This window comes from Pongo pygmaeus, chromosome 11, assembly GCF_028885625.2.
Source record: "Pongo pygmaeus isolate AG05252 chromosome 11, NHGRI_mPonPyg2-v2.0_pri, whole genome shotgun sequence".
NCBI lineage: Eukaryota > Metazoa > Chordata > Mammalia > Primates > Hominidae > Pongo > Pongo pygmaeus.
Window position 1 is genome coordinate 126,108,607 of NC_072384.2, and position 26,405 is coordinate 126,135,011.

The 26,405-nt window shown below is 39.4% G+C and overlaps 1 protein-coding gene across 4 annotated transcripts in view; it reads left to right on the forward strand.

The window, feature by feature from the left end:
* The window catches only part of NYAP2 (neuronal tyrosine-phosphorylated phosphoinositide-3-kinase adaptor 2), a 329,537-nt gene that overhangs the window by 169,386 nt on the left and 133,746 nt on the right, over positions 1 to 26,405 (forward strand). For all 4 annotated transcript variants that reach the window (XM_054478860.2, XM_063648002.1, XM_063648001.1 and 1 more), the window contains one exon: positions 11,306 to 12,400. In XM_054478860.2, the coding sequence (XP_054334835.1) occupies positions 11,306 to 12,400 (1,095 nt within the window). The remainder of the gene's footprint in view (positions 1 to 11,305; positions 12,401 to 26,405) is intronic.

Here is a 26,405-nt window from a genome sequence, read left to right on the forward strand (position 1 = left end):
CTGGGCCCATCCCATAACATGTGTGTATTATGGGAACTATAAGATGAGATTTGGGTGGAGACATAACCAAATCATATCATTCTGCCCCTGGCCCCTCCCAAATCTCATGTCCTCACATTTCAACGCATAATCATGCCTTCCCAACAGTCCCCCAAAGTCTTAACTCATTCCAGCATTAACCCAAAAGGCCAAGTCCAAAGTCTTATCTGAGACAAGGCAAGTCCCTTCCACCTATGGGCCTGTAAAATCAAAAGCAAGTTAGTTACTTCCAAGATACAATGGGGTTACAGGCATTGGGTAAATATGCCTGTTCCAAACAAGATCAATTAGCCAAAACAAAGGGGCTACAGGCCCCATGCAAGTCCAAAATCCAATAGGGTAGTCATTAAATCTTAAAGTTCCAAAATGATCTCCTTTGACCCCTTGTCTCACATCCAGGTCATGCTAATACAAGAATTGGGCTCCCATGGCCTTGGGCAGCTCAGTCCCTATGGCTGTGGATGATACAGCCTCACTCTGGGCTGCTTTCACAGGCTGGTGTTGAGTGTCTGTGGGTTTTCCAGGCTCTTCCAGGCACATGGTGCAAGCTGTTGGTGGATCTACCATTCTGGGGTCTGGAAGACGGTGGCCCTCTTCTCACAGCTCCATTAGGAAGTGCCACAATGGGGACTCTGTATGGGGGCTCCTACCCCACATTTCCCTTCCACACTGCCATAGCAGAGGTTCTCCATGAGGGCTCTGCTTCTTCAGCAAACTTCTGCCTAGACATACAAGCATTTCCATACATCCTTGGACATCTAGGTGAAGATTCCCAAACCCCAACTCTTGACTTCTGTGCCCCCACAGGGCCCAGCACCACATGGAAGCTGCCTAAGTTTAGGACTTGCATCCTTTGAAGCAATGGCCGAGTTGTACCTTGGCCCCTTTTAGCCATGGCTAGAGATGAAGCAGCTGGGATGCAGGGCACCATGTCCTGAGGCTTCACAGAGCAGGGGGGCCCTGGCTCCAGCCCATAAAACCCTTTTTTCCTCCTAGGCCTCTGGGCCTGTGATGGGAGGGGATGCTGTGAAGGTCCCTGACATGCCCTGGAGACATTTTCCCCATTATCTTGGTGATTAACATTTGGCTCCTTGTTACTTATGCAAATTTCTGCAGCTGCAGCAGGCTTGAATTTCTCCATAGAAAATGGGTTTTTCTTTTCTATTGCATTGTCAGGCTGCAGATTTTCCAAACTTTTATGCTCTGCTTCCTCTTGAACGCTTTGCTGCTTAGAAATTTCTTCCACCACATACACTAAATCATCTCTCTCAAGTTCAAAGTTCCACAGATCTCCAGGGCAGGGGCAAAATGCCATCAGTCTCTTTGCTAAAGCATAGCAAGAATCACCTTTGCTCCAGTTCCCAAGAAGTTCCTCATCTCCAACTGAGACCACTTCAGCCTGCACTTCATTGTTCACATCACTATCAGCATTTGGGTCAAAACCATTCAACAAGTCTCTAGGAAGTTTCAAACTTTCCCACGTTTTCCTTTCTTCTTCCAAGCCCTCCAAACTGTTCCAACCTCTGCCTGTTACCCAGTTCCAAAGTCACTTCCACATTTTCAGCTATCTTTACAGAAGTGCCCCGCTATCCATTACCAATTTACTGTATTAATGTGTTCTCACACCGCTATAAAGAACTGCCTGAGACTGGGTAATTTATAAAGAAAAGAGGTTTAATTGACTCACAGTTCTGCATGGCTGGGAGGCCTCAGGAAACTTACAATCATGGCGGAAGACACCTCTTCACAGGGGTGCAGGAGAGAGAATGAGTGCCAGCAGCAGAAATGCCAGACAATTATAAAACCATCAGATGTTGTGAGAACTCATTATCATGAGAACTGCGTGGAGGAAACCACCCCCATGATTCAATTACTTCTCACCGGTTCCCTCCCATGAGATTTGGGGATTATGGGAATTACAATTTAAGATGAGATTTGTGTGGGGACACAGTCAAATCATGTTAGAAACATAGGCATAAAACTTTGGAAATATAAATTATTAAAAGCTTTCTGATCGAATCTGAACTTAGAAAATGAATGACTAATAAGAATTATGTATGTAGTGGCTTCAGGCTGTACTAGCATGCTGAGTTCATGTCCACAACAGAGATCTGACAGAGGACCAGATCCCCTAGGTACTGCTGTGAGGGGCCACCAGGCTTTGCTCCATGGTCTTAAGGTTTTCCATCCCTGTGGCTGGTGACCTCTACTCTGATTGTTCTTCCTTTATATATATTAATACCTTGTCTCTGATTTCAATCCAGATTTTTGACTAGAAAGTATGTAATCTTTTTATATCTCCTCTCTGAATCATCCTCAAAGGAAAGCTTACTTTCTTAATTTCTATATTCTAAAAGGATGGTTTCTGTATCCTCAGGGTACAATCTATACCCTAGTTCTATGAAAATGATAATATTTTTTTCAATGAGATATCCACATGCACAGGAAATTAATTTTGGAATTTTTTTTCAGTTATCTATTGCTTTGTAATAAACCAAACCAAAATACCATGGCATAGAACAACAACAACGTTATTATTTCTTTTTTTTTTTTTGAGACAAAATTCTGTTCTTGTCACCCAGGCCAGAGTGCAATGGCGTGATCTGGGCTCACTGTAACCTCCGCCTCCATGGTTCAAACAATTCTCCTGCCTCAGCCTCCCGAGTAGCTGAGATTACAGGTGCCTGCCACCACGCTGGGCTAATTTTTGTATTTTTAGTAGAGATGGGGGTTTCACTATGTTGGTCAGGCTGGTCTCGAACTTCTGACCTTGTGATCTACCTGCCTCAGTCCCCCAAAGTGCTGGGATTGCAGGTGTGAGCCACCACTCCTGGCCCCAAAATTTTATTATTTCTTATTGTTCTGTGAGTTGTTGGCTTATATGGGTGGTTCCTCTGCTCTATGTGACAATGACTGGGGCCTCTTATTTTTCTGTACTCAGCTGGCAGTTGGGATGGGTTGGAACGTTGAATAATGCTTCACTCATATGTCTGAGCAATCTTTCTCCTCTGTATAGCCTCTTCTATGACTAGGTTGAACTTCTTTGTAACATGTTGGTCTAAGAGGTCTTTTACAGCAATTGGCTCTCAAGATAGAGGAAGTGAATCCCACCAGTCCTCTTACATCTAAGACTTAGAAAATCACTTCTGACATACTCTGTAGGTCAAGGCAAGTCACAAGGCCAGCACTTATTTCAGGAGAGGGAGATAGATCTTATCTATTGATAGACAGAATGTGTAAAAGAAGGGAAGGTGGCTATCTTGAAAGACTGTCAAACAAAATTTGCCTTCCAGCCACAATATTGCCAATAGGCAAAATATTCTCACCCTCTTCCCCAAAAGTTTCATGACATGGCAACATCAGATTGAAATCAAGCTTTCATTATCTAAATCATGCCCATGTGCAATGAGGCACCTTGGTGCAGTTTCTCAGGCACAGCTCCTAGGTTGCAATTCCTCATATGCAAAGGCTTTGAATTGAAAGTACAGTTTATCTGCAACCGCAGAAACCCAATATATACTGGCAGGTCAGGGGCAGGTAAAGTGTGATGTACAGTCTCATTCAAAAAGTGGGGGCTAGAAGGAGGGGAGGAACATAGAAGTCACTGGTTCACAGCAATTCAGAAGTTCAATTAGACTCATGTGTCCAGTTCTCCCTACTCTGAGGGCAAAAATGATTGTTGATAAGGGCTCAGTTTTCCTCCCTGGTTTTGATTATCTGTGGTTCTTGATTTTGCTCTCTAAGCTCTTGAATCTACTCTCCAAATCATCTTTTCTTTTCTGTAACAAATGACCTGTACCTGCAAGTGAGTAGTTTTCCTAGCTACTTCCAGCCTTTAAAAGTTTTGGGGCCTAAAGTCTTTTTTAATTCAAATTTTAAACTATCTCTGTCCTGTCTAAACAGTGTTGCCAAGTATTCTTATAATTTTTGTGGGCTTTCTATGAATGAGATCATACTACATTTCTTTAGATGAAAGACAGAACCACAAATTGCCTTGAGAAAGGCTCCTCTCTACTTAAGGCTATGGTCAGTGCCTTGTGGCATAGTGTTTGTGAGATTCTTTAGAGCCCCAGTTTCAGTACCTCAAACCTTTCAGAGATGTCAACAGGGGCTCTTATAGTCAAGCGCTTAATTTGATTTTTACAAGTCCACATTTTACTGGCAGAGTTCTGAATTTGACCTTTGCTCTGAGGCTTGTTTTCATTTTGAAACCTTTTGCTGCTCAGAAAAGTCTTCATGGCAAACACTGCACTGAAACTATTTCCTTTCATTTCTGCTCGAGAACTAAGCAGTTCTTTCCTTAGTGCTCTGTCTCCTGCAATCCTCTATCATACATGGCTAAAACAGACCAACTCAGTTTTATCTCCTTCCAGAACTCTCCTTCGTTAGGTCCACAGTTTCATTAGGTATGTTTCGTATTTTCTGCCTTACGACAGGCAACATCTTGCCAATTTTTCCCCAATATATAACACCATGCTCCCCTTTTCCAGCCTCCAATATCAATTTCCTTAACAGCTTTAGAGCTTCCAGCTGGTCTCCTCACTATCCTTCAGGCCTCTGCTGTCACTGAGCACCAAAACCGGTGTACAAGTTTTAGATTTTTGTTATAGTATCACTGTACTTCTGATACCAGTTTTAGGTATGTATAAATGCATAATTTAGAGATATAAAAAGCAATGATTATATTTGCTCAGAATTCTGTGGGTTAAAAATTCAACAGGACACAGTGGGGATGGCTTACCACTGAGCCAAAATGTCTGCTGTCTCATCTAAGGTAGCTCAGACAGATGTGGGGGCCACTGGGACAGCTTTACTGAAGTTGTATGGCTAGGGCTTCATTTTCATTATTGATTCCATTTCTTGGTTCTTTTCCCCAAGGATAGCTTGAGCTTCCTTACAGCATGGTGATCTTCTGAGTGGTCAGATTTATGACTTAGTGGCTTGTTTTCTTTGGGAGAAAGTGGAAGCTGCCAGAATCAAGGGGAGAAGAAATAGACTCCACCTCTTACTGAATGAGAACATATGTAGGTATAGGGAGAAAAAGAATTTATAGATCAATTACTGGAGACTGCCAGCAAGAGGTGTTCTGGTTTAGGGTTTTCCAAACATTCTTGATCATGACCTGTAAGAAATATGTGTGGCTTAGGGAATTTCTATATGCTTAAATATTGTTTCAAGAAGCAAGCTTTGGCTCTTTCCCATGAAAGGTGCTCATATTTTCTAATCTATTCTAATGTATTGTTTTAAAATGCTGGTTACAAACTCCAATTTTATTTTACAACTAGTGGGCTGAAATGAATACCTCAAAGAACAGCAGTTCTGATTAAAGTCCCTTGTTGTATATATAGCAAAAGTGAGTGTAAATAAAAATACACTTCAAAGTAATTTGCCAATGTTCTGCATCCTGACTGAGGCAGAGAAGAGATTAGAATTATGTCTTCTAGTTTAAGCCAAGACCCTTTCAGTCTCACTTGACTTTCTGACCACACTGTTGAGCCAGTTCCATGCCTTACTTCATGTGGTTCCACCAAAATGTTCATCTGAGTTCTCTGTTTTCACTGTCACCAGATCCAGGACTGTAACACAGGTCCTACAACTTTAAACCTGATCCTTTTTGTACATGATTACACTTTCTTGTTCCTACTATAAACAGACTAAGGCCATTTGCAACTTCCATTCCTTAACAAACATCTTAATTAAAAAAAAAATAGTGGATAGTATTGTGGGGCTTGCGACTGCGAAAATAAAAATATCCTTCAAAGTCATGGAGTTGTGAGTTGTGAAAAGAGTTGTTGTGAGCACAGTTCTGCTGAAAGTGGGAAATGTGTCTCTCACCTTCCAGAATCAGCCAGTTCCAGTATCACACAGTGTAGACATTATTTTCTTTCAATGGATTCACATTTTCCTTCAATGGATTCACATTTTCCACTTATTTAAATATAACTCTAAAACACGATATGCAAAGTTATAGTGCTGCTATGGAAAGGACTGTTTAAAAAGATACTTTATGCCATACACAAAATAATGAATTGCATAGCTTTTTCCTTTATGGGTTTCTTTGTTTCAAAGGGTGTGGAATTAAATATAAGTTATGAGATTCTCTTAGATATTGTGGTCAATAAGGAATTCATATTTGTTCATTAGTAATGTATGGAATTTGGGCTGGATATCTCAAAGAGCCCTTCGTATTCTGGGATTCTGTGGCCACAGTCTTTCTAGGAAGGGACAAGGCTAACCTCTGCTGTATCTCTTTTTTTCACCTCTTGGGTCAAGAACACCTACAGATACTAAAGCATGGTTTTACATTACCCCCTTTTTTTTTAAAATAAGGAAAAAAATATTTCCTAAAGATAGGTTGACAAGGCACGTGGTGAATTTCCAAAATTAACTGTGAAAGGAAGATCATCTGGGCATGGCTGAAAGCCAGGTATAACCTTTGTGCTCACATAGCTCATTTCAAAAATGTCACTTTCTGCTTATTAAATGCTACTGTCATGATACTATTTTAAGCATTAAAACTTGTGTTCTGGAGCTGAACAGAAATTATTGCTTCTATCTTTGGGCTTATTAGAAATAATTTAAAATTTATTCAAGAGTGATAAAAATCACCTTTTTATTATGGTTGAATTTGGTTAAATTGAAATTTGCAGTGACATTTTATTGTCTTTTATTAGCAATATTTTAGCATCTATGTATGTAGCTCAAGACTATTTTTAAGTACCTTATAAAGAAGTGGCATTTTAAATAAAATGTTTTTTTTTTTAATTTTTATGTTCCTAGAATGAGGTTAAGTTGGAATACATTATGGGACAATGTTGTCTGAAATTTCATACTTTTCTTATATAGATACACTTTTAAAATAGCACCCATGATAGTGACAGTTGAAACACATTTTCATTGTTATATAAATTATTTACTCAATACTTGCACTAAGGTAAAACCAGAAGATTCATGGAAAATGAAAAGAAAAATTAGTTTATTGGAAATAAATTTGTTTCCTCCTCTGATTTACCTCAAAGAACCATGATTTACCTCAAAGAAGCTCTGATTTACCTCGAAGAAACATGAGATTACAAGGATGGATGTCAGGGAATGAAAAGCAGATTTTTTTTTTTTTTTAAAAAGAAGCCCCTGCCTCCATATTGAAAGAATGAATCTGTTAACTCATCCTGATCATCTATAATTTACTGAGGAGTCTATTCTCTAAACATCCTCACACCCTCATTTAATTTAATTTATTATTTTTTGAGAGAGTCTCTCTCTGTCACCCAGGCTGGAGTGCAGTGTTGCCATCTCAGGTCACTGCAACCTCTGCCTCCTGGGTTCAACCGATTCTCCTGCCTCAGCCTCTTGAGATACCTGGGATTATAGGTATGCACCACCATGCCTGGCTAATTTTTGTATTTTTAGTAGAGATGGGATTTCACCATGTTGACCAGGCTGGTCTTGAACTCCTGACCTCAAGTAATCCACCTGCCTCTGCCTCCCAAGGTGCTGGGATTACAGGTGTGAGCCACTGCACCCCACACTCACACCTTCATTTTAAAGTTGGATCAATAATAAGAAAAACGACTGGAGGGGAAATTGCTTGAACTTTATGAATCTGCCTGCGTTAGGCTGTCTTCACCAAGCAGGGAAGGGAAGAGGGAAGAAGCTTGCCTAGATAAAGAGGGATTCCCTGGGCAAGGCAAGCTAGAGACTAACTTCAGCTTGTGGGCTGAACAAGCAGAGCAGCATGATGCAGGGAGTAAGTGTATCAAAACAAACAACAAACAGCAAACATCCAGAAAATGGGTCAGATTTAAGTAGTAAGTGCCTTCCACAAATTAGAAACCGGAGAGTCAGATCAAGAAGAGTGAGCATGACAAGCCATGTGGTGGAAGGGTGCTCTTGGCCCATGTATGGGATGAGCATCTCTAGATGTAGCCAGAATGTGCTCTCTGTGATGTATTGTAAAAGTCAAGGAGGTAAGGGACAGGGAGCAGGAGAAACTTAAGCGGCTTGGAAAGAGTTGTTTAATCCTAAAATAACAAAGTTAGTTAATGTTTTCCAGTGCCAGAGGATGACATTAAAATGTTCATCGTTCATCTGTAAAGGTCTTTTACATTAGGACTTAATAAATATAATGTTGTCTTAGGTAGCTAAGCTCATTTTGCTGTAACAAAATTAGAGAGTGGTTTAAATTAGAGAAATTTTCTCACAATTCTTGGGGCTAAACATTCAAAATCAAGATAGTAGCATGGTCGGTTTCTGGTGAGTGCTCTCTACTTGGCTTGTAGACTGATTAGACTGATGCTTTCTCTCTGTTCTCATATGGCATGCGCGTGCGCGCACACGCACGTGCGCACACACACACGGAGACATGGAGAGAGAGAGAGAGAGAGAAGAGGGGGGAGAGAGAGAGAGAGAGAGAAGAAAGGGGGGAGAGAGAGAGAGAGAGAACTCTGCTGTCTCTTCTTATAATCAATTACATCATGAGGGTAAGACCCTCATGACCTTATCCAAGCCTAATTATCTCCCAAAGGATCTGTCTCCAAATACCATCACTTTGGAAGTTAGGGCTTCAACAGATGAAATTTTCTGGGGAAGAATGGGGAAACAATTCAGTCAACAGCAACTGTCAACTCTGATAATCTCACAGGCACCATAAAAGCCATATGTTATATTTTGTTTCCCTTGTCATACAACATCTATACTTGGTTTGTCATTGAAATTGTTCGTAAATGGATTGTCCAGATTCCTTCTCAATTAGTAGTTGTTCTACTTAATTCTAAGTATGCTGCATTCTGCAATAGAAACTTCTGTTTCTTAAATCATTTCATAGATATAGTGGGGCTTTATTTCATTTTTTCTGTTCCTTTTGGCAAATGAAATGGCATTTGCTCACAATTGGAGTAAATCCAAACATAGCTCTCTTCCATTCCAAAGGCCACCTTCTCATCTGTATGGGAAAGAGAGAAGTTGTCGCCAGTGTTGTTCATCAACTGTTGCTTCTCTGAATACCGTGACATGCCCAGATCTGCCACTGACAGCCTCACTACCTGAGAATCCCACACTGTAGCCTCCCATAAATGCAGTGTTGCTACCTAGGCATAGGCTCCACAGATGCTTAAGTTCTTACCCTGTTATTTCTCTCCATAGTCTATGTTGGAGTATTAGACTTTAATGAAGGGTCAAAGATAATGAAAGCAAATTATAATTTAAGAGGGTGAAAATGAAAATATAATTCTAAATATGATTATTTCCGTATGATGAAATTACCCATCTCAGGGACACACACTAATTTCTAGCCTTAGGTTAACCCTCCCTTCAAAGAGCATCTCTCTCTTGAGTCCTCTGCCCTCAAAGAATTCCCTCAACCCCACTCCATTCAATCCCTATAATTCAATATTTGTAGAAAATAATTTCACAGAGCCTGCACTTGGTCTACAGTCATTTCTTGCTGTTGAGGATGGCAGGAAACAAGTTCCAGAAGAATAGTCTGGATGAGCTTTGGTTCTTCCAAGTCTTGACCAAAATTTTGTCAACCTTGTTCATCGATTTGTAGTTTTACATTATTGGGGCTCGGACTTTTGCATATAATCTGATGACTTACTAAAATCATATGAAAATTAATGTACTCAGATTTCAAAACCAGTAAAATATATGCCAAGTTAGGTGGTACAATTATTGGTTGCTTTAGGTCCCTCCTAAAAAGATTGACTGCGTAGCTTTCACATCATTTTGTCTCTAGGCTTTTCACTTTGGGCATTAAAATACTTTACTGCTACAGCCTCCCCCTGGAAAATAACATCTAGTTCTACCCAGTATGGGTTAATGGAAATTCTAGACACATTATGAACCTTCTCCTCAAAAAGCTGTTTGATTGTAGTGAGTAAAACCATCATCATAGGCACATGGGAACAAAATATTTGAAACAGGGGTGATCTAGAAAGGTGAAATACATAGTCACTGCTAGAATATTTTATTGGTTCCCTGTTGCTGAAGGCTCAGTTGATGGGTGGAGCAGCCATCTAGCTTATCCTTAAGCACTTTCAGCTCCTTTACCATGTTTTAGTAAAACTCTTGCATATAAATTAGGCCAGTTAAAAAAAAAAAGGAAAATTCAGGTGTTTCCCAATTTGTGCCTTGAGACCCTTCTCTTTAGCTTGTTAGCTCCTCACAGTCTTACAACTCTAAGCTGTACTGTCAACTCACGCTATATGCTACTATCTTCTGTAAGCAACCACATTCTGCTACATTGCATAATAAAGATGATCACTGTAATCATATATCAACACAGTGAGATAATGAGATAATAACAAGACTCAAGTACCTTCCTTGCATGCTAAACAATTGATTTTAGTTACAGGCATTTGCCAGCCTCTTCCATGCTATTGTATGGTGTCAGAAGTTTATATTCTGTCAATAAAGGGTCTTCCAGCAGGCTGTGCAATATGTTGGTACACATATCTGTTGTGAGTTTCCAGAAGTTATTCTTGAAACTTACACATCATTCCCTGAGAGTTATTCTCTTTTAACACTCTTGAGGGCATTCTGATGTGTCAGTGGAACATATCTAATAAATTCATTCTGAGACAGCATTTGGAATATCATAAGAGATCTTAAGAACAAAAACAAACAAATACACCATAATCAACAATACCTGGAGATTTAAAGATTAACTTGTCTAGCCTCATAAGATTTTCACATCAATTTCCCCTGAAATATCAGACCCATCTGTATGGAAGCTATTTATTTGAACCAAGACAGATTTTAAGTCTAGCAGGCTGGGAAATTTTTATCCTAAATGCAAGCAAGATGTGTTCACCTATAAAAACCACATCAGTAAAAGGGTGCAATCTGTATGGTATTTTTGACCAATAGTGCTAACAGAGACTCTAGTTTTTTTTTTTCCTCCTACATTTCTTTCTCAATTCATGCAGGTTAGTTTTCACAAAATTTATGAGTGTTTTATCCAGTATGTTTCATCTGAAAGCTTCTACTTAGGCATTCTAAAGGAAAGGGGTGAACAGTCGTGGTTTTAATGCATTTATCAGTGTTAGATTATTAATATCAGTTTAAAGATGACTATTATTCTGCCATCAGGTTTTCTAAATAAGGGAAAAGCTTGACTCTTTGGTTGATTTTTACTCTGAACCTCAAACTAAGAATGAAGCTGTCTACCCCCTGGCCTAAAGTTTATTGTAGTAAACCCACATGCAAATCATTTTTGAAAACTTTCCTATTATACTCATCTATTCCACTACGTTTTTTCTTCTTTTAGTGTCAGCTAAACCAAGACCCCACAGTGATGAATATTCCAAGAAGATTCCTCCTCCCAAACCGAAGCGAAATCCGAACACTCAGCTGAGCACATCTTTCGATGAAACGTACATCAAAAAGCACGGGCCCCGGAGGACGTCGCTGCCGCGGGACTCCTCCTTGTCCCAGATGGACAGCCCCGCCGGAGACCCCGAGGAAGAGGAGCCCGTGTACATCGAGATGGTGGGGAACATTCTCAGAGACTTCAGGAAGGAGGACGATGACCAGAGCGAGGCCGTCTACGAGGAAATGAAGTACCCTATCTTTGACGACTTGGGCCAAGACGCCAAATGCGACTTTGACCATCACAGCTGTTCTTCGCAGTGTGCTACTCCCACGGTGCCTGACTTGGACTTCGCCAAGGCCTCAGTGCCATGCCCCCCCAAGGGGCTGCTTTGCGACATCCCTCCGCCCTTCCCCAACCTGCTTTCTCACAGACCCCCGCTGCTGGTATTCCCCCCCGCCCCCGTGCATTGCTCCCCCAACTCCGATGAGTCCCCGCTTACCCCTCTGGAGGTCACGAAGCTTCCCGTGCTGGAAAACGTGTCTTACATGAAACAGCCAGCGGGGGCGTCGCCCTCCGCGCTGCCATCCCACGTCCCCGGCCATGCGAAACTGGAGAAAGAGCAGGCCGCGGCCCTGGGACCTGCCGCTGCCACCTCTGCGCTCTCCTCGTCGCCTCCGCCCCCGTCTACGCTGTACCGAACCCAGTCTCCCCATGGCTACCCTAAAAGTCACTCCACCTCTCCCTCCCCCGTCAGCATGGGGAGGTCCCTGACTCCCCTGAGCCTCAAAAGGCCTCCCCCTTACGACGCTGTGCATTCGGGCAGCCTCTCAAGGAGCTCTCCTTCAGTGCCTCACTCGACCCCCAGACCCGTGTCGCAAGATGGGGCCAAGATGGTCAACGCCGCGGTGAACACCTATGGGGCAGCCCCGGGTGGCTCCCGGTCCCGGACACCCACGAGCCCGCTGGAGGAGCTGACCAGCCTCTTCTCCTCCGGCCGCAGCCTGCTGCGCAAGTCGTCCAGTGGCCGGCGCTCCAAAGAGCCTGCAGAGAGTAAGTGTGCAGGGCCTGCCTGAGACCCAGAGCCCAGTGCCAGGCTTACAACCAGGGTGAAGCCCATTGTGTGTGGATAACGCACAGAGTAGTACAGGGTCTTGAGGCCTTGGAGTTGAAATCTTAGCAAGCAAAATGTGTTAGTTCGTTTTTGCCATGCTAAACCAAATAGTGTATCCTGAAAGTATTAAAAATGGCAGTCTGCACAATATACTATTTCCTATTTAAAAGAAGAGTGATTTTGAAAAATAAGGTATAAAATCTAAATTCTTGTAATGGTCCTGGAAAGTTGAACAGTGAAAATAGGGACCACTGTGGAATTTTAGGTAGGTACAGATAACGCACGGAGTACGTAGGTCTTGAGGACTTTGAGTTGCAATCTCAACGTGCAAAATGTGTTAATTCACTTTTGCCACACTAAGCCAAATAGTGTATCTTGAATGTAAGCTGAAAGAATTAAAAATGACAATCTGCATAATATAACATTTTTAAATAGGAAATGTTATATTCCTATTTAAAAGAAGAGTGTTTAAAAAAAAGTACAAAATCTAAATTCTTACAATGGCCCTGGAAAGTCAAACAGTGAAAACAGAGACCACTATGGAATTTTTACGTAAATACCTTGATTTGGGGGCAGGGGCGTGGGGGGCGGAATTAAACATTCAAACATGCAATTGATAAATGTTAAAACTTGCCTTCATCTTATATTAAAAAACTTCTTGAGGCCAGGCATGGTGGCTCGCGCCTGTAATCCCAGCACTTTGGGAGGCCGAGGCAGGCGGATCTCGAGGTCAGGAGATTGAGACTATCCTGGCAACACTGTGAAACCCCGTCTGTACTAAAAATACAAAGAAAATTAGCCAGGTGTGGTGGCGGGCACCTTTAGTCCCAGATACTTGGGAGGCTGAGGCAGGAGAATGGTGTGAACCCAGGAGGCAGAGCTTGTAGTGAGCCCAGATCATGCCACTGCCCTCCTGGGCGATAGAGCGAGACGTCGTCTCAAAAAAAAAAAAAAAAAAAAAAAAAAAAAAAAAAAAAAAAAATTCCTTTTTGAGCAAATTCCCATTAGAAAACCTCTGTTGGAAAGAAAGCAGTTTGATTAGAATTTAGGATCTTCTTTGACATACAAAATGATTCTCTCTGTATACTTCATGTTCTTGTATTTTTGCCATTACTATAAATGAGAATAGACCCATTATTTTCCTTTTAAAAGCCATGGCGATGTACATCTTCTTTCTATGATACTCTTCTTAGATCCATCAATATATAACTTACAGAAAAGTCACTAAGGTGGTGAACATTACTTTTACTACTGAATTTCAAAGACCAGGAAATTTATCTATCTGAATGACTAACACTTTTATGCATCCTAAATCAATTCACAAGTATATAGTAAAGTCAAAACAGACTCAGATTAGTTTTTTCTATGTCCATTTCATTAAATTACATTTATTTCTCTTATTTAAAAATGCCTTAGGCACCTAAGCTGACAATTAATCACTTACATCTCAAGTAATCCTTCCATGTGATTTTTTTATTTATCTATTCATACCCTCATACTGAGAACTTCCCTTAAAGGAAAAGAAACTCTCAATACTTTTGATGATGAAAATGACAATGGCATTTTTTAGATAATTAATATTCCTTTGTAGTTACAAGCCACTAATTCTTTTTTTCCTTTTACCCAGAGACTTATGAAAATGTTAGCTACTTCAATAATTGCCCCCAAAACATTTTAATTGCTTAAGTGAAAGGCAGACATTTCTAATATATTAGGCATGTCTGGAGTTATATGCTTGCATATGTACATATATACATAAAATTATTTTAAGAATTGAATTTAGAACTAGGAACAATCTATTTCTAGAGCAGTTGTCAACTAGGGCAATTTGTCCCCCGGGATATTTGGCAATGTCTAGAGATGTTATTGGTTGTTACTACAGGGGTTGTTACTGACATCTATTGGGTAAAAGCCAGAGATGCTGCTTAACAGCATATAATGCACAAGACTGCCACCTGATCCCACGCAGACACAAAGAATGATCTGGTCTACAATGTCGATAGTGCCAAGGTTGGAAAACCCTGGTCTAGATAATTTACTAAAGTTTATAGTTTCTTCCAGATAATCCATTGATTGATTTTGTTTTCACACAGATCAAATAAGGTATTTAGAATAAGAGAAAATATTTTTTTTAACATTTTACTTTAAAAATACATAATGGGTATTGTGAAATTAATGGAAGTTTCATCTTAGAGTTGGTGAGACAATTGGATTTCCTCCCTACCTATCAGCTTCTTTGGAGGATCCTTAACAGCTCCAGCTGGCAGCTATGCCAATTAACTAGAAAAAAAGTATATGTAAAAGAAATGATTAACTAATGAAGCTATTTCAAGAAAAATCCATCTGTTAGAATCAGTCTATGTGCTATATGTCACAGACTTCCCCATCCGACTCCAAAAACAAGCTTTGTGTAATTCTAAAACAAAGCTTGTACATGGAAGAATGGTCAAGGCTCTTTATAGCTTTTAGGGAGCCAAGGATTGAATTATTTCACATGTGCTATTAACCATGCATCAACTCTGCAGAGAAAGGGCATACCCCTGAGTTACATTAACCTCAATATTTTACTTTACTTAAATGGAAGGGAGGAAAAATGCAGGTAATACAAATGAATAATCAAAAAATCAAATAGACAAATCAAATTGCTATTTATTTTTGACTCTCAAGGAAGGTAGAAAGACACCATTAGATGCTCACAAAATCAAAGGGGCTATCAGAATCTTTCCATAATGCAAAACATAGAACCAAAATTGTTAATTGGGAATTAACTAGTAATTTCTGTTGCAGTACACTCATGGATACAGTTCTCCCCTTTACTCTTCCCAGACAGGATTTGTGTACCTGTTGATACCTTAGGGACAGAATAAGTGATATGAAGTAGTATAACATTTATGACCCTGAGTCTCATTATTCTTTTTAAGTTTCAGGAATTTTCTATATTTCAGGAATAAAAGCAAAACTGATATCTCTATTTTCCAAGCCTCTGTTGGTTTAGTGGAGAAGTCAATTTTAAGAATTTACTAATATTTAATCTAAACAAATATAGTCTTTGTTTTAATTAAGGAAAACGATGTCAAATAAAATGTATACCTTAAACTCATTTTGAATAATCTGTAAAAGGCACACCAAATGCATCAATTTCATGTTTTAAAGGTTTATAATTGTTGATGGGGATTGGTCAATAAAGAAGAAATAAACTAAGACAAAAGAGGTAGATTATAATTAAATTTCATTTTGTTTCACAATTTTCAAAATATGGCCTTCACATTCATTGTTTAGGAAGTGTTTTTTCCTGGTTGATGGGACATTGTCATGTTTATCTATGATTAAATTAGGACACCTGATAGTCTGTAGCTCTAGTACTTTTTTTAGTTGGTCATTATTAATATTTTTTAAAAATTTTGTGCAGAGAGGTGAATGACATGAGGCATGTAAGAAGTGATCAACTCATATGCTATTGCTATAAATTTTTGTGTAAATGGTAAGCAGGTCAGGTACAAATATTTTTGTGATGAACTTTGGAGACGTAAATGAAAATAATTTACTACATATCATTTTCATCTTTCTTTTGCATTTTTTTGAATATATTCATTATGATTTTGATTTGATTTTTTAGAAGGTGTAGGTCACGAATGGGCCATTTCATTTTAATAAATCAGGTGCCATGAATCATAGAAATTAATAACCAAACCAAATTTTAAAAGTAGAAAACTTTCTTTATTCCCTCAAGAAATATTTTTTAAAAGAGATGTTTAACCCTCATATCAGTCAATTTTCACTCTGCTACAAAGAACTACTCGAGATTGGATGATTTATAAAGAAAAGTTTAATTGACTCACAGTTCCACATGGCTGGGGAGGCCTCAGAAAACTTACAATCATAATGGAAGGTGAAGGGGAAGCAAAGACCTTTTTCACATGGTGGCAGGAAAGAGAGAGCTCACAAGAGCAGGGAAGATTGCCTTATAAAACAATTAGATCTTGTGAGAACTCACTATTACAAGAACAGCATGGGGAAAAGCACCCCGTGATTCAATCACCTCCCACCTGGCCCCTCCCTTAACACGTGTGGATTATGGGGATTATAATTTGAGATGAGATTTGGTTGGGGACACAGAGCCAAATCATATCAGCCTGCATTCAACATAGATGAACAAATGTACATTTTTATGAAAAAGTACAAGATCTAATGAAGAACATAATTAAAATTTACAATCTGAGGGAAAGAGTGAGATAGAGATGTTATAAATGGAGAAATGTAAATTAAAAATGTAAAGAAAAAATAGAAGATGAAGCAGCAAAGGAAGAGACTAAGGAATAAACTAAGGCACTAAGATACAAAAGACATGCACGCCCAGGGGCAGAAGGGCACGTGAACAGATGTGGACACCAAGAAGTGAGGCGCACAGAAAGGGATTAGTCTTTACTGGAGATGTTTAAGAATGCTAACAGGCCTTGATCCTGCCAGAACTTTTGGAATCTTCCTCATGTTATCCTCTGAGGTGTCTTCAGGTTTTTGGGTGTAGCTCAACTCCTAAATACCTTTGAAGAATTCCAGAGTGCAAGAGCTTCCAAATTTAGCCCCTAACTCTCGTCAGGTTGCTGCTTTCAGAAAGAGACAGGTAGAACAGGGCAGAAGGCATGGAACTTGGTGGAGCTCCAGAAACAGGGACAAAAATGAAGGTGCAGGCCCACCCAACTCCTGTCATTATTATTAAAAGAGAGATGATGTCTTGGTATTACAAAAAAAAAAAAGAGCTATATCATGCTCAACTATATTCTACATTATTGGAGATTCATAAGTTTTTCCTATTAAATCACATCTTTTAGCCTTTAAGAAGTAGTTAATACTTTTTTTTTTTTTTTAGATGGATTCTCACTCTGCAGCCCAAGCTGGAGTGCAGTGGTGCAATCTCAGCTCAGTGCAACCTCTGCCTCCCCTCCCGGGTTCAAGCAATTCTCCTGCCTCAGTCTCCCGAGTAGCTGGGATTACAGGCATGCACCACCACGCTTGGCTAATATTTTGTATTTTTAGTAGAGACGGGGTTTCACCATGTTGGCCAGGCTGATCTTGAACTCCAGACCTCAGGTTATCTGCCAGCCTTGGTTTCCCAAAGTGCTGGGATTATAGGCGTAAGCCACTGCACCCAGCCAGTATTTCTTTTAGATGTCATATTATATTTTTAAAATTATAGATATAAATGAGTCTTGTAGATCTGATGAAATAGAACTAGGAATCAGATATATCACCCTTGCCTTTTCATTGACTTTCTTAAAAAAAAAAATCCACATAGAAACCACAGCTCCAAACACACAAAACAAATCCACAAAAACCGAAAAACACCTAACCCCTGCCTCACATGGACATACAGGCCTGCATACCTCTCTCCTTTTTTGTGCTGTGTGAGGTCCACTGATACCTAAAACATTAAGCATTGATTATGAAGGAGCTGCTCCAACTAACTCTTACTAATGTAATTTTTAAAGAATTTGTAAATAAAAAATTCTGCAGTTTATTTTTAAACTGTGTAAATTAACAGAATTATTTTGGAAAAAGGATTTTTAAATATATTTCTATTTTTATATGCTGTTCCATTTGTAAGAAAAAAAGAAGGGTCTACTAATGTACACTGGCTGTCTTGGTAACTCAGGGTCACTGTGCGCCTGCCACAGGCTAATGCAAAGTGTCCAGCAAGTTGACCCGAACAGGGGAGGCCTCACACAAAGGTGGTATCATTGTTTCTGGTCATCCGTAATAGCAGTGACACAGCATTGATAGCTTATTATTCTGCTGAGATGTCTTTGGGGTCTATTTGAGATTGTAGACATGAAGTGCCATCTACTATTATATCATTTAAATTCACTTAAATTCTTATGTCTGTTTCTGGTGGTTTTCCTACCTTCTCCCATTCTTTCAGATAGTTTTATTGATGCATCTAGCTTCTCCCACCATCTCTGCCTCTCCTCTTCTCTTTTCATTCTTTTCCTCATTGTAATATCAAATCAAAAATCAGTTGTGGACCAAGAAACCAGATACCCAACTTGTCTGAGAAGCTTCTCAACTAATTAAACTATGTGAACTGCAACATAGCGACTGTGTGACTTGTACTTCCAAAGGCCACTTTATCCACCAACTAGGTCTTGCCTAGGGTTCTGGATTAATATCTGAGAGGTTAGGAACATCAACTTGCCAAAAAAAATATGATATCCTGGAAAACATGGAATAAATGTTAGGTTTTTTTTTTTTTTTTTTTTTTTTTTTAGGAGAATCTACACATTTTGTTTAGCCTATTTAATATACATTTTGAGGCTGGATGTGGTGGCTGACTCCTGTAATCCCAAAACTTTGGAAGGCAAAGATGGGAGGATTGCTTGAGCTCAGGATATCGTGAACAGCCTGGGCAACATACTGAGACTATATCTCTACTAAAAGTAAAATATATATATATATTTATTAGCTGGGTGTGGTGTCACATGCCTGCGGTCCTAGGTCCTTGGGAGGCTGAAGCAGGAGGATTAGTTGAGTCTGGGAGTTTGAGGTTGCAGCGAACTATAATCACACCATTGCATTCCAGACTGGGCGACAGAGCAAGACCCTGTCTTAAAAAAAAGGAAAATAAATTACATTTAGTTTTCATTAAAACTTAGCAGGTGAAATAGTTAAGGACTTTATATTCCGTCTGTTTAAGCAGGCACTGACAAAGAGTAGGACAAAACAGGTATTGAAAAACCAAAGGGAAGGTTGGAGGAGGGAGTCTATAGTCCTGGATCTCTCTTTTGCAAGAGAGAATGAGAGAATCCTCAGCCTGTGACTGCCCACATGCAGGCATGTTGACTTTGGGCAGGACTCCTGGATATACGGTAACTTGGAGCAACCTGACTGGAGTTAGGGGCTAGATACAGAACCTCTTGTACTCTGGAATACAAAGGTATTTAGGAGTTGAGCTATACCCAGATACCTGAAGCCACCTCAGAGGATACCATGAGGAAGATTCCAAAAGTTCTGGCAGGATCCAGACCTGTTAATTTTCTTAAACATCTCAAATAAAGGTTAACCCCTTTTCAGATCTCCTGACCTGCTGTTTGTTGGTTGCTCCTCTGCTAAGAGTCCCACAGAGTGACCTCCTGTGGCCTCAGACTGGCTTCTGCCTTAGCAAGGATCCTTCCAGCAGCTCAGGAGGGAAATCAAGCCAGGACCTGTATAATGATGATTCTCCCAGGATGTGACCTTGGGGATGTGCTCAGCCTCCAGAGAAGTTTCTCGTGTAGTTCAAAGCATGGTAGGCAAGAGGTAGAAAGCTTAGGTGAGTGGTCCAAATGCCTGCATCATATTCACCTGGATGTTGTTAAAAATACAGATTGCTGGGCTTTATTATAGACCTATTTAATGAGAAACTGTAGGGGTTAGGCCTGGGTTGTTGACTGTTTAATGATAATCCCTGGTGATATTTATGCCTTCAATCAAACAATAACTTGGGGACATATGGTTAAATGTTAGCATCACCATTTGCTTGTATTCAAGAAACTATTGCTTTCATCTAGCAAGGTTAAAAGATAATTTATGTAAGCAAAAGAAGAGAGACAGGAGAAAGTAAAACAGACAACTCAAAATGAGTGACTGTTGTTTTCCTTTCCTTGACTAAGTTACTGATTAGTGGCAGCTTGCAACGAAGACAGATCAGGGTAATGTAGATTCTAAAGAGATAACAATTTCACTACCTGTGGATTCTCCCAGAGGCTTTGAGAGTTTAAGAATGGAATACATGGTGGGCAATCTGTGAATTGCATCTATCCTTGTCTTAGCATCTCCGTCTTAGTTGTGCCGAGTGTGTGCCACTTCCTTCATCAGCATTCCTCAATATTTGAGTTTGAGAACCATTGATAAAAGCTGCTTCAGACAGGAGCTGGTGCTGCTGGTCCAGAAGGCGAGGAAGAAGCCTAAGACTGGCTGGCAGCAGTCCTCACCTCAGAAGTCCATCCAGATGAGTCCAGGCTTTTGGAGGGGGAGGACTAGCCAGAGCATGGCGGGCCCTCCAGATGGGGCTGTGACTCAGAACAAAGGTGTGCTATCTCAGAGGACACTCTCTAGTCAGTGTGGGAGAGCAGAGAGAACAGTGTAACTCACAGGTAATAGGAGAGAATGGAAGTCTTTCTTGTTGGGCACCGGAAGGACGGAATGAGAGCATTACTGGCAATCTGGGGCTCTAGCGTTCATGACTGGGCCAAGGAGCTGAGGAATTTGGGCTCATAATGCTAATGAGGAATAAGGTAGTAAGATTCTTACAAAGTGCCTTGGGCTTACACAGGTTTGTCTCAGGAACAATAGCAAGACCAACTAAGCCTAGAGTGGGAGCATCAAAGAAACTAGTGGTAAGGATGTGGAAGAAGGCAGCAGTGGCCAGCCCCTTCCTCGAGAACGCTTCCATAATAATAGTGGCATATACTTAACCTTCGCGCCATTTACTCTGTACCAGAACTATCTAAAAATTTACAAGTATTCAGTCCTTGTAGCAGTACTCTGAGGCATGTGATATTGACCTTGCCGTTTTAAAGATGGAAGAAACTGAGGCACAGCTCACACAGTCACATAGGGAGTAAATCTGGGATTCGAACCCCAATTATTTGGCTCTAGAGTTTCTTCGATTTAATGATACCTTATCTATCTATACTTGATCAATCTCTCCAAAGTTCACCAATTTTCATCAAAAGTCTAAGGACTCATGATGTTATTCTCAGGGATATCTGCTTAATGAAAAGAAAGCCTAATCCGTAGACAAATGGCATGAACTACTTAATGATTGGCATCAATTTAGGAAGGAGGTGGGAAATCTTTTGGGCACCCTTCAAAACTCACTTTGGAATATCTCAGTCACTTCAAGGAACTCTGTACCCCAGGTTTCTGAGCTGCCCCTGAAGGCATGTGGTCTGCCCACTGGGCCTCAGAATTGCCTAAATGACCTAAGCAAAAAGATGTGAGTGCTCAACTTAGTGCCTCTAAGCATAACTTAAAAATGTATGTTCAGGTTTCTTTGCTAAAAAGATATGAGTACTCACCTCAGTGCCTCTAAGCATAACTTAAGGGTGTATGTGCAGGTTTCTTTGGCCTGTCAGATATGCAGTACTGAGCTACTATCCAGGGATACAGGGCTTTTGTCCTCAGTGCTTGCATCTTGGCCGTAACTATGCAGTAGTTTGATGGCCCATGGCTACTCCAAGGGGAAAAATAGTTAATTAATCAAAAACCCCAGCCAATGCACCAAAGCAATGAGCATCCTAGCAGCACTAATCTGAAAACTGACTGGGGTAAAACAGGCAAAGCAGCTCCAAGGGGCCCTATGCTTCTTAGCACCACCTCTTTACTCTTTACATTTGTGGTACTATGTACTTGACAGAATCAGACACTCATCCTTAAAATTTTTAAAAAATACAATTCTTCGAGAACAAGCTGGCCTATTGTTATGTTTTTAAAGTGAAGGGATTTTTTTTCAGGATGAGGTTAAATAGAGTATAAGTAAAGTTCCTTGATTTTGAAAATTCGTGTGACTCCTTGGTTAATTGGGACCATGACATTGTCTGTTTTTCTCATTTAGTTTATCCTGGAATTGCAATATAAAATCACTGAAGAAGATATAATTTCATAAATAATTGCTCACCTTTCTGGGAGTAGACCGCAGCTGTCCTTGATTGATGCAGGCAGATGTGTTTATCCCTCGCGTTTATATTCTCCGGCTGCTGAATCTTTAAGTGCAATTTCTTGTCACCAATTTAATCAGCAATTCTCTCCATTAAGAAGAACCCTACCTGCTTTAGATGTATAAGATGCAGAAACATTTTCAATTCAGAAATTACGTTATACCAGTCTATTTATTTAAACCAAGATTCCCTCAGTAGTATTTAATTTTATACACATGAAAAATGCTAGAACTGATTTTTTCCCTCCTGTTCTGTTACTTGAAATAAACATTTAATTTCTGTTTTTTTAGAGACTATCATGTATTCTTGACACTTTGAGAACAATAAGTAATTAAATATTCAGTATAAGTGAGTTCCTACTGGCTACATCATGTTACCCTCGGCGTGTCCCACATTCTAATTAAATATGATCTTGAAGGCACAAGGCTGGATGTCACAAGAGGTGGTTTCCATTAACAAGCTTTGAGACCTTAGATAAGTCAGTTTGCCTCTTAGTGTCTTAGTTTTCTCACTTTTCAAATGAAAATATTAGATGCTAAAACTGAGTCCCTTCTGGCTTGGCTTCTTGTGTGGGGCTTCTGCAGATTACTGGCTGATCTGTAAATCTCCAAAGGGAGGACTCACTTCCTCCTTCTGAGACTTTCCTTCTGATGTTGTTCTCCCTTGCTGAAAGGACTTCACCAGAAACTTAATGAAAAAAATGTCAGCCTAATCCTTGACTCCCAACTCAGTCTACCAATTTCTCCGTGGTGTTTTTCTTATGCTATTGTCTTTGACTACTCTTTTTCAAATTTTTGAATGACATGAGACTTATTCCAATGCATTGTGAAGATTATTTCTATCTGATTCTCTCTATTGAGACAAAGGACCAGGGAAAACAAGCTACAAACCTTTTCATCATTTTACTTTTTGTAATACTTGATCCAATACAATCTTTCCCCACATTGGTACATGATAAGTATTTATTGAACTTGTTGAATTAATAGGCACACTTAAGAAGGCTATTAAACTTTAGAGAAAAAAGCCATATAAGAAATGTTTGACCATTAAGTGAAAAAACAAAAATCAGCTTCTATGTTTGACTTAGAATATTGCACATTAAGATCAATATAGTCATTCAGCAAAAAAGCAGCTATGCTGAATGCTGAATCATTGCTTCTGCTCTTAAGTGGCATGTTTGAAAGAATGGCCATTCCATTCCAGGCAGATTTATTGGAGGGAAAGATATAAAGAATATACCCATCAAGCATTTAAATTTGGACTATTTTGTAAGGTCAAATCATCATCAGTTTCTGTACAAATGAATGAGCTGTGAAAATTGATCTCTTTTCTATGTTTGTAGAAAGAAGGATACCTTTTTCTAAAAAAGAAAATAACTAACATTTTAAAGAAGAAATTTCAATCTGCTTAGCATTATGCATTATTGATCAAAAATTGTAAAGACAATAAAAACACCTTCAATGGCTGGGTGCGGTGGCTGATGCCTGTAATCCCAGCACTTTGGAAGGCTGAGGAGGGCATATCACTTGAGGTCAGGAGTTTGAGACCAGCCCAGCCAACATGGTGAACCCCGTCTCTACTAAAAATACAAAAATTAGTTGGGTGTGGTGGTGGGTGCCTGCAATCCTAGGTACTCAGGAGGCTGAGGCAGGAGAATCGCTTAAACCCGAGAGGCAGAGGTCACAGTGAGCCGAGATCGTGCCACTGCACTCCAGTCTGGATGACACAGTGAGACTCTGTCTAAAAAATAAAATAAAATAAAAACATTCAAATAGGTCATTTAACATCTTTGTTGGAAAGACATTGCATAAATCCACAAAGCTATCATTATGTGACTGGTGGTCTTGAATATGTGAGTTCCCTGGTGAAAAAAATGGGTTTTAGTTATAAAATATTTGAAAAGCTTTTCTCAGTTTTTGATAAAATAATTTTTTTTTGGAATTCGGTAAATGGATGAAAATCCCAAATTTAATTAAATGTCTGTAGTGGTGCATGGTATTTCATGGTAGAGGCCAACTTGTTATTGTTGTTGCTGGTGGGAGCTAGGTTAATTAAATATTCCACTCCTAGCAGAACAACCAATCAACTGAAAAATCTGGGCTATTGCTGTTTCCAAATGGAAGAAGTAAAAATATTAAGGATTCTAAGAGGGAAGTAAGGAGTATTAGTTACATGGATCGTGAAGCAGTGTGCACTGTCTAGCCAGCTACAGCTGGCTAGAAAGGAACCCAGAACAGCTGAACTGAAAGGAAAAAATTCCAATCCAGAAGTCTGTAATATTCTTCTGATAATTGATAATGGAGGAAAAACTTTTCTATACATATTCTACTGGTCAACTTTCAGTTATATTCAATAAAATAGCATTTTCCTTTGTTTTGCTTTTCTTTTCATAGATGGAACTGATGTAGTTAAGGTAAGAAAGAATAAGGATGAAAAAACAATAGCTAGAAGCAGTCATAAAGTAGAGATTGGGGTATTCATGTATTGTCCAACGTTAGATCCAACCATAGTGCTATGGGTGGATAATTCTAATGCATCTTTTTGTTCCCATCTCACAACTAAGAAATCTAGATTCCCAAAAACTAGAAGGATGAAAAAGGATGTAGTTGTTAGTAGCCCACAACAGAATGATCAGAGCTGAAATAAAGTACTGCTCTATTTAAGTTACACATTCTGGACATCCAAATTGTATCTATATCTACAAATAACTTTCATTCTTTTGACCATTAGTTATTAACCACTTACCAATAATTAATGACAAGAGATATGTGTCAAATAAATGAAAGCTTTTGTCAATGTTGAAATGGTCAAAGAGAAGTTTTAAACCTAAGAAATTAAAGCAGATTACCTCACAGTTGTTTTTCTTTGGCTAATTGATAATCTCACTTGTAGCCTGCAGAATTCATTTTGGCATCTGAACCAAGCTGTGTGTATGGCTCTTTAATATAAACCATAATCAAATTGCCCACTGATGTTTCATAAAACAGTAGCTTGATTCTATGTCCAGCCATGGTTCTCCATTTAGCTTCCATGGCCAATCCACTTAAGTGAATGTGCTGTACTTGCTGCCTCCATTTCTTCTCCCTCATTCCAGCCTTAATTTCTCACAAACTGGCTTCCTCTTCTACTCACCCCAGAGTTACATGAGGCTTCCTAATTGGACTCTGGTTCTAGCATTTTTCCTCTCTTGATTCTTTTAAACTTTCATGAAACATCTGATATTGTTGATTATTCTATGTAAATAATTCCATATTTTTTTTGAGAGATGGGCTCTGGCTATGTTGCCCAGGCTAGAGTGCAGTGGTGATTCACAGGCATGTTCATAGTGCACTACAGCCTCCAACTTCTGGCCTCAAGCAATCCTCCTGCATCAGCCTCCCAAGTAGCTGGGGCCACACTCTTGCCTAACATGTTAAGATTTTTCTGTTTATTTCCATGCAATAGGATATCCTCATTAGTAATCATTTTAAAACTGTGTCCCTTCTGCTTCCTTTTTTAGGGAACTCTGCTCCTTCATTTTTATGAAAAATTTCTTCTGACATATGACTGACAGTGTTGTAATTATGTGTTTAAATGTTTGCCTCCCCCACTAAATTATTAGGACACATACTGAGTCTTTTTTATTGCAGTAAATAGCACATTTTCTGGCATAAAGTGTATGCTCAGCATGTGTTCAACTATTTGAGTGAACAAATATGCATCTGACCTCCCCAATTAAATGGTAAGTTTTTGAGGGCAGAGATGGTTTATATATTTTGTAAATTTTCATGGTCCCTATGACTGAATTTTGCATAATCAGTTTATATTTGTAGATTTATTGATTTTTCTAAAGCTAATTTTTAAAAAAATAGCACCATCCAATAGAATTGCCATGATTAACCAATATTGATTTTAATCTGAGCTTTGTAGAGAATGCCAAGATCAACAGTAGTTAAGATATTTAGGAACCAAATGTTTCAAGGAATATCAATGGAGAATCCAGGTTTATATTATTCTTATATATAATACTGAAAAGAGAAGTCAGTCCCATTACTGATTGGGGAAAGCAAGTAACAAGCAGCAAGATAAATGAATATCATGTTGTTGACAGCAAAATTATTAGCTAGATTGCATGGTATTGAATACAGTCCATTTGCAGTTTAATTTTCAGAAGATGAAAAATAAAGTAAGACTAAAAGTGTACCTTCATTTTCATATCTTTGTTTTAAAAAGTCCTTTGTTTAACCAGCTTAGGAAACAACCTCCTTACAGT